Source organism: Aplidium turbinatum, chromosome 1 (genome assembly GCF_918807975.1).
Source record: "Aplidium turbinatum chromosome 1, kaAplTurb1.1, whole genome shotgun sequence".
In the NCBI taxonomy this organism is placed as follows: domain Eukaryota; kingdom Metazoa; phylum Chordata; class Ascidiacea; order Aplousobranchia; family Polyclinidae; genus Aplidium; species Aplidium turbinatum.
In genome coordinates this window covers 904,910-919,351 of record NC_137472.1, presented here as the reverse complement: position 1 = coordinate 919,351, position 14,442 = coordinate 904,910, and the positions used below count along the sequence as shown (strand labels likewise).

Here is a 14,442-nt window from a genome sequence, read left to right as displayed (position 1 = left end):
GGTGAAACTGTTCACCCATGCAATTTATCACCATAGTGCAGGATTTTGCAGAGATGTTGTTGAAGTTGATTGGGAAGTGGATTTCTGATAAACCCATCTCCCATTCCTCCTCCAATCTCACTTGATGGGGAAGCTTTACTTTGAAGTTTGCGAGTGTGTTGTCCGGAAATTCATTCATGGAGGCATTCGAAGGGAGAGTAATATACATGTTTACTTGATGACTGGATTCGGTAACAAATATCCTAAGCAGGAGCTGAGCAGGGAAATCCAAAGATCTTTTTGTTCAACACTAGTCGAGAGATTATAAATGCTTGCTATGATGACAGCATACACAATGATAACTTGACAAATGAACACAATTTCGTTGCGCGGAACTTTTTGTCCAAACAGACCCCAAGATTTCTCAGAGGATGGACGTTCACTCTCTTCAGAATTCATTTTCTTTCTGAAGGATGAATGGTTGGGCGTTTGCTTATAAAACATGATTGAACCGTGAAGTGATAAACTTTTTTGCCAGTTCATCGTTCTTTGATAAATCATCAGAGTAAATTTTCAAGATCTCCTTCAACTTATATCCCCTTGCAGATAGCATACCGAACAGCAAAACGTGATGACCACAAGATGTCGCCATCAAACCTTGCACTGTCTGTTCATTAAACGTGGTTGAGGTCGCGTTTATTCGGAGGAAGAGATAGATTTCTCGATACATTGGATGGAGTCCTAAAGGATCAAAATAAGTCGCTTTGTGGTTTTCATCAATGAAAATCCCTACCCAATGTGAGCCAGGTTGATCGGATCTGTCAAGATTGATAACGCATAAGCTAGGGTTTTTAAAGTCAACTTCAATCAGTTGATCCCTCGCGAAAACTCCTTTAAAGACTGTCCTTGCATATGGATCGGTCTGTAAAACCTTTGCCAGTTGCTGAGTATCCATGATTCATTTGTGATACTATTTCAAAAAAAACAACAACAATTCTCTTTATTAGAAAAAAAGGGAAAGCATTTTTTTTCCTTTCCACTGTATAAAAAGGGAAGAATGAATGTTTTTTGTATATGCGATAGTTTGGAAAACATGGAGAAACAAATGTCACCAATCTATGTACCACAACCGTATGTGCGGGAACCACTCTATGAGGCTGAACAAGACTTAGCTAACGAATCAAAACTTAAACGTGCTACAGCAAAAGTTGTTGACATCGCCAGTACATTCAATGTGAAGCACGAAATTGGATTTAACCCTCACTTAAGACGAGCTTCATTATCTGTTCGCGTTGGAAGAAAAGCGTTTCATCCTGAACAACTGTGCAAAGTCGCGAAAAAGCTAATTGTGAAACAACCGTTTTTTTGCTTTCCCCTCCACGAAAAATATCTTACAAATTTTATACTGGAGCAAAGAAGAAGATTTAAATTATTGTCCTCACAACCAGCATATCCAGCGTGTGAAAGAGGAGCTCCTACCTCAACAAATTGATTTGAACTTTACCAGTGGGAAAGTCTACGCGCCAGCTGCCTATCTCTCTTATATTGTCGATGGTAAAGTGAATGTGAAGGTTTATCATGAAGCGTGTCCTTTGCCAACTCCTGAAGATCAACACCAATTGCGAGAAATACTCAAATATTTAAAAGTCCTAAAGGATCAAACACCCAGCGCTTTTCGACCTCAAAAACGTATTAAATTAGATTCTATTCTGTGATTGTTTTGTACGCTTTGTCAATAAAATACGATTGAAACTGTACTGTCTTGTTTCTTTTGTCAGTCAGCACATAAGTTTTATTAAACAACAAGATTTCCAGTAAAAAACACAGCAAAAAATCGTAAAGCACATAGACACATACACAAATTATATTGATAATGGTAAAGTAGTGACATCATCAGAACAGACGATACGTTTCGGATAAAAATAAGCCAATCCTTTTTTAGTTTGATGATACGTGTAAATTTTGTTGTCTCTGACACGAAAGGAAACATTCATCCCTTGGCCACTTTCATGCGTACTCAATACATTGAGATAGGAATTTTTGTCAAATTTGTTTTTTGTAGTACTTAAACCTTTAGAAATTTGCTTGTCAACAGCACCAAAGCAATAATATGTTTTCGAACACAAACCCACAAAACCTGTGCCGGCCCATTCTTCCTTAAACAAACCAGGAGTACGCTTATCAAATTTTTGTTGGGCAATACAACACTCCTGAGGAACAAATTCACTGCCATTACACTTCATCGAAACGAAATCTGCGCGATGTACAGGACAGGCAATAGATGGAAACCAAAGATGATAACAACTAAAAAACTCAAAACGCTTTTCGGGCTTCACGACTTGTTCCAACGATGGAGCAGATAAAGCGAAATACAACGAGTCAGTGTCCATTTCGAGACACTGAAAATCACTCCGATCAACAAATTGATCTAAGAAGTCGTAATAAAACTCTAGCATTCTGAGTTTGGCATAACCGTACACAAAAAATCCAATTTGGAGAGGCAGGTCAAACTTGATTGATTTTTTAAAACTTTCTACTTCAAACAGATTTTCATGGACGGGGTTCAAATGGTGAAAAAAGGATTTATTAATTTCTTTTGCCACTGTGTCATTATCGCAAAACTTAATTTTCTTATGTTTTTGTTTGTTGGTGATTGTTTTACCATAAGCCGAGTTTCCCCATAACTTAAAAGTATCAGCCAAGATTTTCTTGTCAGGATCAGAATCCCCTCTTCGCCTTGCATCCGATACCTGGTCTGCAAATTTTTGAAAGCATTTGTTTGGTTGATATTGAATGACTTCATAGATTTTTGTAACAACAAGGCCGTGTTCTAAATACCATTTTACCAAGGGTGTGATTAACAACATTTTCGAACCAAAATAACTTGAAATGAGCATGCGTCTTGGCTTGGATAAAATTTTATTTTTTTCTGCAAACTCCTGCATGTATTCTCCTATATCTTCCCTGGACACTTCAACGTTTTTAAAAATGGGGCAAAATTCAGAAAAATGTTTTTTTAGATTGTCAGGAGTCTCAATATCACATAAAACAAGACCAAATAATTTCCCATCTAAAATTGAAGAAAGAAATGTGTCCTGAGTCATGTTGTACAAGGGTTTAAGCACATTCAGGGTTTTCAAAAATTGTTTCACACCATACACTTTTTTTTGCTCAAGCCACTCACATTCATACATTTGAACCACTCGATAACCCAGATCATGCAAATATTTACAATTTTTTTCTGTATTTTCCCTGAGTTGTTCCATCGAAAGTCCATTACAAGAATTTGTATCTTTCATTAACCCAGTAGAACGATCGATGTTAAGCCGGCACGAGTGTCCATGCCAAAAGCATCCTTGGAATTGGTACACGGTTTGAGATTCTTTACAGAATCCATCCACAAAGAGTTTTCCGACTTTGATTTCTCCCCCATTAAAATCATGCTGAATATGACAACCCTCTTGAAAAGAAACAAATTCCAACCATTCCATGGCTAGGTAGCCATATTTATGAGAGCAAGTGGGTTTAAAATTCTCAGCCTCCTTATAGCGGATGAATCGACCTGTAGGAGCTGGTTGAGCTATCGATCCCAAGTAAAGCGCGTTCGCATCCAGACCAAGAACACTTTGGCATAATTTAGCATTGTCACCGAATTCATGCTCTCGAAGTCGCGTGACACCTTTCTCGTGGTAGCGATGAAAAATAATAGAAGGACCACCAACAATATTACTCTTGAACAGTTCATGGAGATCCTTGTTCTTTTCATCTATTAATGAAAAATTGACACCACGATCGAGAGTAGAAAATAGATACTTTAGAGTTAACCCAGGAACAGAAAGTCCATCTTTAAAGAGATCTAAAGATTTTGATTTATAAAATTGAAAGCACTTTTCAATGGCAATTAAAAACGGAACAACATCTAAATTATTATAATGCACTAAAAAATCTTTCATAGTTTTCATTCCTTTTTCTTTCCAAGTTTTTTGACATAGTGAATAGTCTTCATCCGATATATTACAACCTTTCAAGTGACTGTAAAAACATTCGTGCTCTGGAAGAAACGTCTGATTTAACTGTGACAAGTCTGTTAACCATTCATAGGGGAAAAAAAACTTGGTTTGCTCCACTCCATAAGCTTTAATAAATTTGTCGTAAGAAAATCCAGGCGCAATATAATTCATTATGTCAAGAAATTTAAAATTTTCTGTTTTAATGCACATATAATTGTTGTTTCGCTTCACGACAAACTCAATGTCTTTCTGGATCTGGCTAAAAAATTCTCTCTTCACCAAATTCAAATCGTAGCGACCACTATTGAACCCAATAACTGGCATTTCTTTCAAGTACGAGTGAAAACGTGATGTTAACTCTTTGAAAAGTTTGTTTTTTGGGTCTTTTTCATCTGTTGAGCATCGATTTTCAAGTTCTTGAAACACATAACTAAATTTATCGACAAGAATCTGATATGCAGCAGCTGAAATTTCACCTAAATAATCTAACTTTTTTCTCACAAGATTGTTCACATCACCTTCATCCACAAAACACACAGGATTTTCAAACCCACGCACATTACTGCACACACTCACAGAACAAGCTTTATGTTCCGCTTCCCAATGAATCGTGTCAGAATTGTTTGGTAATTGATCTTTTGAAAAAAGGCACTCGAAATCGTACGTAGCCCTATAGGGAAAATAACGTTGAGTTTTAGGAACAAAAATATTGACATCCTCTAAACGTTCAAAAATGGTTTTAGGAATGTTGTAGACCCCACCTACAAATTTGTTTTTGACATTCATGTCGCATGTTCTAGCATGTCTCTCACATGAGAACCCATGGGCCCAAATTTTTTGACAATTTGGACACACAAATGTTTTAGAATACAGCGATAAATTGAAAATGTAACTAAAATGGTTATCGAACAAGTTTAAATACATAGTTTCAGAAAAGCGACTGGCACTTCGTTGAACCAAAGAAGCAACAATCTGTTCTTTGTTTTCTAACTTGTATACAGAAATATTGACTTGAAACAATTTTTCGATTTGATCTAAATCAAACAATGAAACACCTGAAAATTTAAACGGATCAACATTAAATTTTGAACAGTAAACATGAAACTTTTCTTTGGTTACTTTTTCTAAGTTATAAGGTAAACAACCAGCTTGCAAGGCCAAGCAACGAAAAAGACACAAGTGATCAGTATAATCCCGGCCAGTCTGTTGACTTTTTACAAGTGCGTTTAAACCAGAATTATTTAAAATAAAATCAGGTAATGTTAGCGAATGACCAATGGGATGATTTGGTAACTTGTTAACATAAAAGCAGACATTAGTGACATTAAGAACAGTCCAGCTTGAATCAGGCCGTTGAAGTATTGCAAATTCCAAAATATCTTGATGTAATAGGTTTTCTAAAAAATCATCGAAATCATGCGAGTTTGAAATTAAAGGAGAAATTTGCAGAACACGGTCTGCTCCGTGGGACGGGTGAAAAAACCTCAGGCCCCCATGAACACGGTGACGTAAAATAAACCCGAAACTATAATTAATTTTAAAGGCAGAGTTTTGTGATTGAAATATTACACGTCGGAATTCGTCTTTTCGAGATAGCAAATCATTATTGTTCAATGCAAAATTAAACCGATCTTGCACTCTTTGGTGGGTGATATGTTTGGCGTGGATGCTTCCTGAATGTTTCCTCAAAAACTGTCTGAAATACAAACCCTCTTGTAAACGTTTGACAAAAGAAATTTAACAGCTAGGACAAGTCAAGCATAGTGTTAGATAGATTAAAAGTTAACAACTCACTGAATATCCTGTTCTGCAGGAGATTGTTCAGCACTATCTCGATTTTCCATACAAACCCTCTTGAAATGTTTGACAAAAGAAAATTTTAACAGCTAGGACAAGTCAAGCATAGTGTTAGATAGATTAAAATTTAACAACAACTCACTGAATATTGTGTTCTGGAGGAGATTGTTCAGCAGCATTGCGATTTTCCAAATTTTGTGACCATTGTATATCTCTGAAAAGAAATTTTCAAATATAATTCTAACCAACGTGTTGCTATTTTGTTAAAAAAACATTACACAAATCATTGATAGAAAAGTTTTTAGAATGTCCACTAAAACACTTATCATTTTTCAACCCAATCAGACCATATAAAACAGAAAATGTTTGAAAGCTTCTATTAAAAAAAAACTTTTGAAATGCTATTCAACCAATATGTTGCTATTATTTCAAGACCATAACTATGCAAAAGATAATATGTTAACATTCAACTTACCCCCATAAATCGGGATTCTTCAAGTCTTGTTCGACTTCGCGCTGTGCTTCCCAATCAATGTCTCTACAAAAGAAAGTAAAGTTTCAACAAAAAATCCCTGTTTTACAATCATTTTAACTAACTTCAAACTAAACAGTTTAGATATAATGACGTTTTGGATTTGTTCATTTCGCAACACTTTTAATTTACATTCTTAGTCAATTTTAAATGAGATTTTATTGCAAAATTCTTACCCCCACAAGTTTGGATTCATTAATTCCGCGATTTCATTCTCTCTGGGAACCTTTTCCCTTTCATTGTCATTGCCTTCGACCACTCTGAAATTGAATCAGTCAGACAACTAAAATTAAACAATTTCACAATTACGTGATTCCCTTCAACCACTCTCAAATTATAATCAGTCAGACAACTAAAATTAAACAATTTCACAATTACATGCTTCCCTTCAACCACTCTGAAATTATAATTAGTCAGACAACTAAAATTAAACAATTTCACAATTACGTGAACAATCAAACTCACTTGTGAAACCTCTGCTCATGCCGATTTCTTGACACTACGCGCGAAAACGTCCTTGCACAAACGCTACAAGCAAAACGAATGTTTCGATGCTTCTGCATGTGAAACCACTTCCCAGTCTTTGACTTGAATTGGGCATGACATATTTCACAATTATACATTTTTCTTATCAACCTGAAAAAATATGCAGTTCATAACCGAAATAGTTGGGACAAAATTTCCTGCTAGTTCAAACAATACTTTTCATAACTCGACTCGCTCCTCAAGCATAAACCTCATAAACATTGGTGAGAACTCTGACTAGTCTGCAGTTAAAGCTATTGAGAATAACAATGCGACGCCATGAGCAAGTATTGCTTTCGTGTTTAAATACAAACATCAGAGTAAAAAAAATTGAATCTGCTCACTCTTTATAGAACACAAGCTTTGTTCTGCCTGCCTCTATCTCTGTTTTATATATGTTATGAGCATTTTTTAATCACGTCACTGCCTTTTTATCAGTATCCTAGCGTGAGAATTATGAAGCTGGTTACACAATTATATTGCTTCACATAATTCGGACTTAGCACTTTCGGACTTTGCACTTTGCGATTCACCTTTCTCACATAAAATGAAATGTGCGTCACGACTTTGGGTTATTACATTTACAAGACCATTCATATTCATAACTATATAAATCTGGTATAAAATCAAATGTGCTTGTTGCACATAATTCGGACTTAGCACTTTCGGACTTTGCACTTTGCGATTCACCTTTCTCACATAAAATCAAATGTGCTTGTGGCAGGTTAACACTGAGGGTTAACACATTTACAAGTCGAAACTAACATTTACTTACTACTCATGCGGATTGAAACTGATTTGCCGTTTCAAACTCGACTATTCCTGCTATAGAGCTTTTACTGCATTTGTGTATGCCATGCGGATTGAAACTGATTTGCCGCTTCAGAGTCGACTATTCCTACTATAGATCTTTTACTGTATCTGTGTATGCCATGCGGATTGAAACTGATTTGCCGTTTCACACTCGACTATTCCTACTATAAAGCTTTTACTGCATCTGTGTATGCCATGCGGATTGAAACTGATTTGCCGTTTCACAGTCGACTGTTCCTACTATAGAGCTTTTACTGCATCTGTGTATGCCATGCGGATTGAAACTGATTTGCCGTTTCACACTCGACTATTCCTACTATAGAGCTTTTACTGCATTTGTGTATGCCATGCGGATTGAAACTGATTTGCCGCTTCAGAGTCGACTATTCCTACTATAGATCTTTTACTGTATCTGTGTATGCCATGCGGATTGAGACTGGTTTGCCGTTTCACAGTCGACTATTCCTATTACAGAGCTTTTACTGCATCTGTGTATGCCATGCGGATTGAAACTGGTTTGCCGTTTCACAGTCGACTATTCCTACTGTAGAGCTTTTACTGCATCTGTGTATGCCATGCGGATTGAAACTGGTTTGCCGTTTCACAGTCGACTATTCCTACTATAGATCTTTTACTGTATCTGTGTATGCCATGCGGATTGAAACTGGTTTGCCGTTTCACCGTCGACTATTCCTACTATAGAGCTTTTACTGTATCTGTGTATGCCATGCGGATTGAAACTGGTTTGCCGTTTCACAGTCGACTATTCCTACTATAGATCTTTTACTGCATCTGTGTATGCCATGCGGATTGAAACTGGTTTGCCGTTTCACAGTCGACTATTCCTACTATAGAGCTTTTACTGTATCTGTGTATGCCATGCGGATTGAGACTGGTTCGCTGTTTTTCAGGATATGAACTGGACCGACGTCAGAATTTCTTATCATGCGGAACAGAAGGAAAATGGAGAGGAACAATCCCAAAATGCGAAGGTAAGCCTTGAAATGGTAAAATGTGAAACCTACCAATGTCGTCATCAATCCAATGTCGTCATCATCCCAATGTCGATAAGAACTGACTGAAAACATTAAATTTGAAATGTGGTTTGTTATTTTTGACTATAAGCATTTACAATATATGAAGTAAATACAAAGCCAAGCACAGTTTATTGAATGTTTGCAGTGTGTTCCAAAAAGTGAAATAAGTAGTTAAGGTATACTACATTACTACATAGCATATATGATATCTACTAGTAGCCTACACAGTGGAGTAAGGTGACCATTTTCTGTGTGTTCACTTTTTTCAGCAGTCTGTAAACATACACTAGATTTGCAGTTTGATCAATATTTGTTCAGATTATGTAAAAATAAAATGATTTGAATTGATGCAAAGAATCGCTGTGCAACTCAAAATGTGTTTGAAATCACTGCCAGTACATTTGTTAAAAGATTTTTATACTTTCCTGACTTATACTTTATGGAAATTATGTTTCAACACAGCTGTGGAATGCAGTCCTCCCACAGCTCCAGAACATGGATCAGTCGACACACTTGGATTCCAAGGGTTCACATATAGCACAGAAGTGAGGTATTCCTGTCAGTCTGGATATACTCTGGAAGGAAATCAAAGAGGGAGATGTAACGAGAATGCAAATTGGGGAGAAGTCCCTAATTGTGTCCGTGAGTTTGGTTGCTTTAATTTTTAGGAACACTTGTGAGGATTAGAATGGAAACCCAAATTAAAACTTCAAAACACCATCACCACAGTCCACACATAATCATTGAAGAAATTTTTTCAAAATTTCATATTTCATGCACTGAACATATTCACAATGACTTGTTATATGGAACTGTAGGAGAAACTCCCTGCTTCAACAAGTCAGCAAACCTCAAAGTCTCTTATTGGGACATTGAATACGATATCCAATAAATCCAGTTGATAATGAAACTCTCCTCAACTCACAAAGCACAACTCGGATGAATCGCGACAGTTGGCTAAAAATCGCTAATTACGGAGACAGTTGATTGACGCTATTTTGCACCCAACTGGTGTGAAATTAAATTATTATTATTCTGATCAATTCGATCGTCTAATACAGTGCTCTTCAACCTTTTTTGGTTTGGTGAACCCTTAAAGTTGTTGTGACGAAACTCATGCACCCTGTTTACTTAAAAGGTAAACTGAGGTAAAAGCGATATAAAAAATCATTATTTAATGACTGTTTTGTTGTTGCACGTTATTAACTAACAACTCAAACCGAGGTATGATATCTTTTTCAATTGCTCCCCTCATCAATGGATCGATGTGTGTGATTGAATTTCTCTTTCGAGATTTGATTTCACACAAACAAGAAAAGCCGCTTTCGCATAAATCCGTTGTTGGCATTTGAATAAGTACGGAAATTGCCCTTTCTGCTATGCTTCTGTACTCTGGCACATTTAACAGGTGCACCCAAAAGTCAGTGTATGGTGTCTCTTTAAATAATAATTTCATACCAAAATCCGATTGGAGATCAATCAAATTCTGTAGTAGGCCCGTCATAAATGAAAGGTTGTAATATCCAAGAACTGGCATAAAGTGTGGCATTCTGTTTAGCATTGAAATATTTCTCAAAGTTTTCTTGCAACAAATTAAGATGGGCATGAATAAGTGGCACTGCCTTCGTTTTGCTGAAAGACACTACCCTCGCTCGTTGATACAGAAGTTGAAGTTTTCGTAAAATATTTGAATAGAGACATCACAGACAAAATAGTTAACTAAATAATAATATTATACCTAAAAAACAAAAATCAAATTAGACATCAACATTTAAAAAATACAGAGGATTGTAGTAGTATTGCGGTCTATAAATACACAGTCAATATAGTCCTTCAGTTGCTGCAAAATGACTTGAAACCTACATCTTTTTTCTAATATCCTGAAAGTCAAATATTAATGGTTCATTTTTGCTCACAGAAAATTTTTGTAAAAAGTATCTGTTTAGTGTGACAAGTTTGTGATGCACCCGTGTATACCTTTTCGTACTGGTGCACCCCATGCATATTTTGGTGCACCCTAGGGTGCACCGTGCACACCGGTTGAAGAGCACTGGATCATCTAACGTCGAGGTTGCACTGTTAATTGCAATGACGCAGAAGAAAATTTAACACAGCAGTACACTAGAAGCAGCGTGTCACTATCAATATGGGTAAGGCAAATGGTAACCTACTTTTCATGTCCTTGAATTGGTATGCTATTTTAATTTTGTAGGTCTTACTAGCTAATATGGTCGCTTTTTGTCCAAAGGAAGCCTCTTTTAATCCTTGCGTCACTGCCACGCTTGTTCAATTTAATTCTTCTTCTTCTTTCGTGTTGTCGCTGTATATCAGGGACTCATCGATTAGTCACTGCCTGGTATCATCTTTAATGGAAACTAGACCTTCCATACCAATGACGTGGTTTGTACAGCGGGAAATCCTTAGCTATGTGGGCTGCCATCTGCATTTCACCACGCTCACTGGTAACACTATTTTCCAAGTCCCAACTCAACAAGTCTGCACCATAACGTCCCACACCAGTGAGCAGGTTACACCTTGATGATGCAAATCTAGACAGGCCATGACCCAACTGGTTTTCAGACGAAAATCAGAATAGGCTACTGGTCGAAGACTCCTGTGACATAACATTCTCTCTTAAAAAAATATTCATTGCGTTTACAAAAGTTGTGTCTGGACAAATCATTTGGTGTTGTTAACAGAGGATAGAAAATGCGACTTTGAAGACGCGCGAAGCCAATTGTGCACATACACTCTTGTTGGAGAAGGATGGAGGAGAATGTTTTCAAGGAATGTTGCAAAATGATCCAGAGGTGTCCACATTTAGTATTAAAAATTTTGATGAAATTATTTATGAAACTTTAAATTGTACTTAAGTAGACCGCTCACACAAACCTCCTTCCTCCCACAGCGGTAAATGATTCTCCGTAATGTGCATTTATTTGTGAAAGAAAGGAAATGTTTCGAAACAGTTGTTGCTTCGTCTTTTAGTATCATTGAAAATATTTTCGTAAAACTTAGACTTAGAATTATAAAACCTTATCGATACTGATTGAATATTTTTAAAACAGAAGCCACTATCATGTCGTTGATCGACAGGATATATTCTGGAAGCTCGTTTCACATCAGAGCAACTGAATAGAAGAACAACTATTTCATCACAAAGCATATCGAACGGAGAGCGATTGTGTTTGTCTTTCTATTACCGGCTTCGATCGCTCGGGAACGGCAGGAATTTTTTAGTGCAACTATCTCGGACTGGAGAATCTAGGCGACTTCATGTATTTAAACAGAGATTTTCAACCAAAATGCAGGTTTTAGGCTCGTACTGAAAGAAACAAAGTTAGAATACTTTTTGTGTTAACTACACGAAGGTGGAAATTATCAGAGATAGTTTTCGTTTGTGTCATATTTGGTTTCATTATTTTATTCAAACTCCATTGAAACATATTTTATAAAATAACTTACGTTCTTCTGGTTACAATAGGCTATTAGGTTACCTGCTGGTGTTGAGAAAGATGCCTAACTTATATTACCGACGTTTTGTCAGTCAGAACAACTGACTTTATCAAGGGGGCTGAAACAGATGGCCTCAAACATTACCTGATCAGCAGCAAATGGCGCAACACAAAAACATATTGACGAAATGACGAAACTGAAAGCTGGGTATCATTCTTAACAACAAGTGGTAGCTTAGTACAGTCATTTTATAATCAATGCCTGTTGAACAGTCTCTTTCTGTATCAAACATAATTAATAATTATTTATAATCGCAGTTCCCTTTCCTTTGTCAAATCGACAAACTTTAATGTTAGGATCTTTGGAGAAACTTAGTAGGGTTTTATGTGTAGCTTGACTTAAAGCTTGTATGTATCGTCTAGGAGAAATCAAGCTATACATAAAACCCTACTAAGTCTCTCCAAAGATCCTAACATTAAAACATATTTATTGTATTGAATTGTAATGCATTTGAAATGTATTGCAGCAGAAGCATCTGGAGTGCAAACACCGATGATCAACGAAATGTATGGTTGAGCACAGATGTATTGCTCCCCCAAAGTGGAGGAGACTTCGGAATCGAGTTCACAGCGATAAGGAACAATGGTCCACCAACAGAAATTGATCTCGATGACATCAAAGTTTCAACGACTGATGATTGCTGTGAGTATTGACTTGAAAGATTTACCAAGAAAAAAAAAAATGGCCTAATGAAGAATTCGTGCCGTGTGCTTCAATTTTTTTAATCTAATTTAATTTCTATTCTAAAATTTAATTGCACTAAAGACAACCTTCTATTTAAAACGGTTGTCCTCTGTCTACAGTTAATAAAGATGTTTTGGCATTTTCTTTTATAATTTAAAGAAGATTTGTGAACTTGTTTAATTTTCACTGAGTGTGGAGCTACATGAGTTGAGAGATAGCTCAACTTTATAATTTTATCAGTTTGAGTTTCTTGTGAATCTTTCTCTTGCATCATGGCCAACGCGACAAAGGTTTGCAAGTACACTCCCTCTTCTTCTTACTATTAAAAAAATAAACTTGATAGTTACTAAAAGCCAAAAAGCTTTATGAACTCAACAATTAGATATTCATTAAGACTACCAAGGTGTCCTATAGGATACCAGTGTTTTTTTTTTGCCAGTGGTAGTTGTTTTGTCGTAATTCTTTCAAAGTTAATACTTAATTTTTATTACTCTATGACTTTTTCTAACCCTTTATTTGAAGTAATTTATCATTTTATTTTTTAATTTTGTCATTACAAATTGTAAAAAACTTTTTTTATTATTTGTTTATTAAAGTGCGCCACGTATCGCTATTTTTACCAAAGTATCCTATTGGATACAAATTGTTTCAGCTGCCTGAATTAAGGTATTGCAAAATTTTAGCCTAAGATTTAGCCAAGAATTATTCCAAAGTGTAGCCAAAGATTCTCAGTTTATCTTTATAAAAAGTGTTTAAATTCACAGCTCGGTTTGTTTGATGGTTCAAACTATGAATCAGGTCTCCACATATTTTTTGAACTTTCTAAGCACTGGTTTTAGTAATCTGATGATGGCCTAAAATAAAAATAGCTACTCAGGTTAGTGAAATAGATTTGAAAGCAGTTGGCTATTTTGTGCCTGATACCAACTGCGCTTGTATGGAGCAGATAGTTGAAGAATACAGCAGTTTCAGTCGATTGTCTTGTCACGGATTTGCGCTTTTTCAATCTGAAAATTGTCATGTCGTGAAACGTGTAAAGTAAGTGCAGCAATAGAAAGGCGAGCCAAATAATATGTTTTTGAAATGCATAAATGAATAAAAGTCTAGAAGCAATGGTGCTGTGTAAAAGATCAACTGCATGTGGTGTGCTTTATTTATTCGTATTTATTGCGTGGTCAGGTGCAAAAAGTTATTCAGATTATTCAAAAAGAGATTATTCACTTCTTTTTCTTCTTCTTCGTTTGAACCTTCTTCGCCACTCCAAGGGTCGAGGGGCTCTGCCTTTTACCACCCTTGGGCAGTGGCGGCGACGCGGTCTAGATGTTTATTATATTATTCACTGATCTATTGTAATATTGAAAAAAGTATATGTTACCGTGGCAATTATGCGGTCAGACTGACACTGTGGTTACTTTAAAGTTACATTAACTTGGCTGAACTGTGTCACCATCACGCTCTTAGGAATGACACATGCATGTGAAATTAACGCTATAAACAACTTTGTGCTGATGTGACTTTGTAAAGTGAAACAATTCCAACATGCATTTTA

General features: G+C 36.2%; 2 protein-coding genes across 2 annotated transcripts in view; one reads left to right on the top strand and one right to left on the bottom strand.

Moving 5' to 3' along the window:
- The window catches only part of LOC145779150 (complement receptor type 2-like), a 399,260-nt gene that overhangs the window by 106,846 nt on the left and 277,972 nt on the right, over positions 1–14,442 (top strand). The window lies entirely within an intron of this gene.
- LOC145769147 (uncharacterized) lies at positions 1,762–6,916 on the bottom strand. The gene is made up of 5 exons (XM_082580741.1): positions 6,784–6,916; positions 6,495–6,578; positions 6,262–6,324; positions 5,929–6,000; positions 1,762–5,685 (listed from the first exon to the last, which is right to left on the bottom strand). The coding sequence occupies exons 1-5, from the start codon at positions 6,879–6,881 to the stop codon at positions 1,842–1,844; spliced, it is 4,161 nt and encodes a 1,386-aa protein (XP_082436867.1). The 5' UTR covers positions 6,882–6,916; the 3' UTR covers positions 1,762–1,841.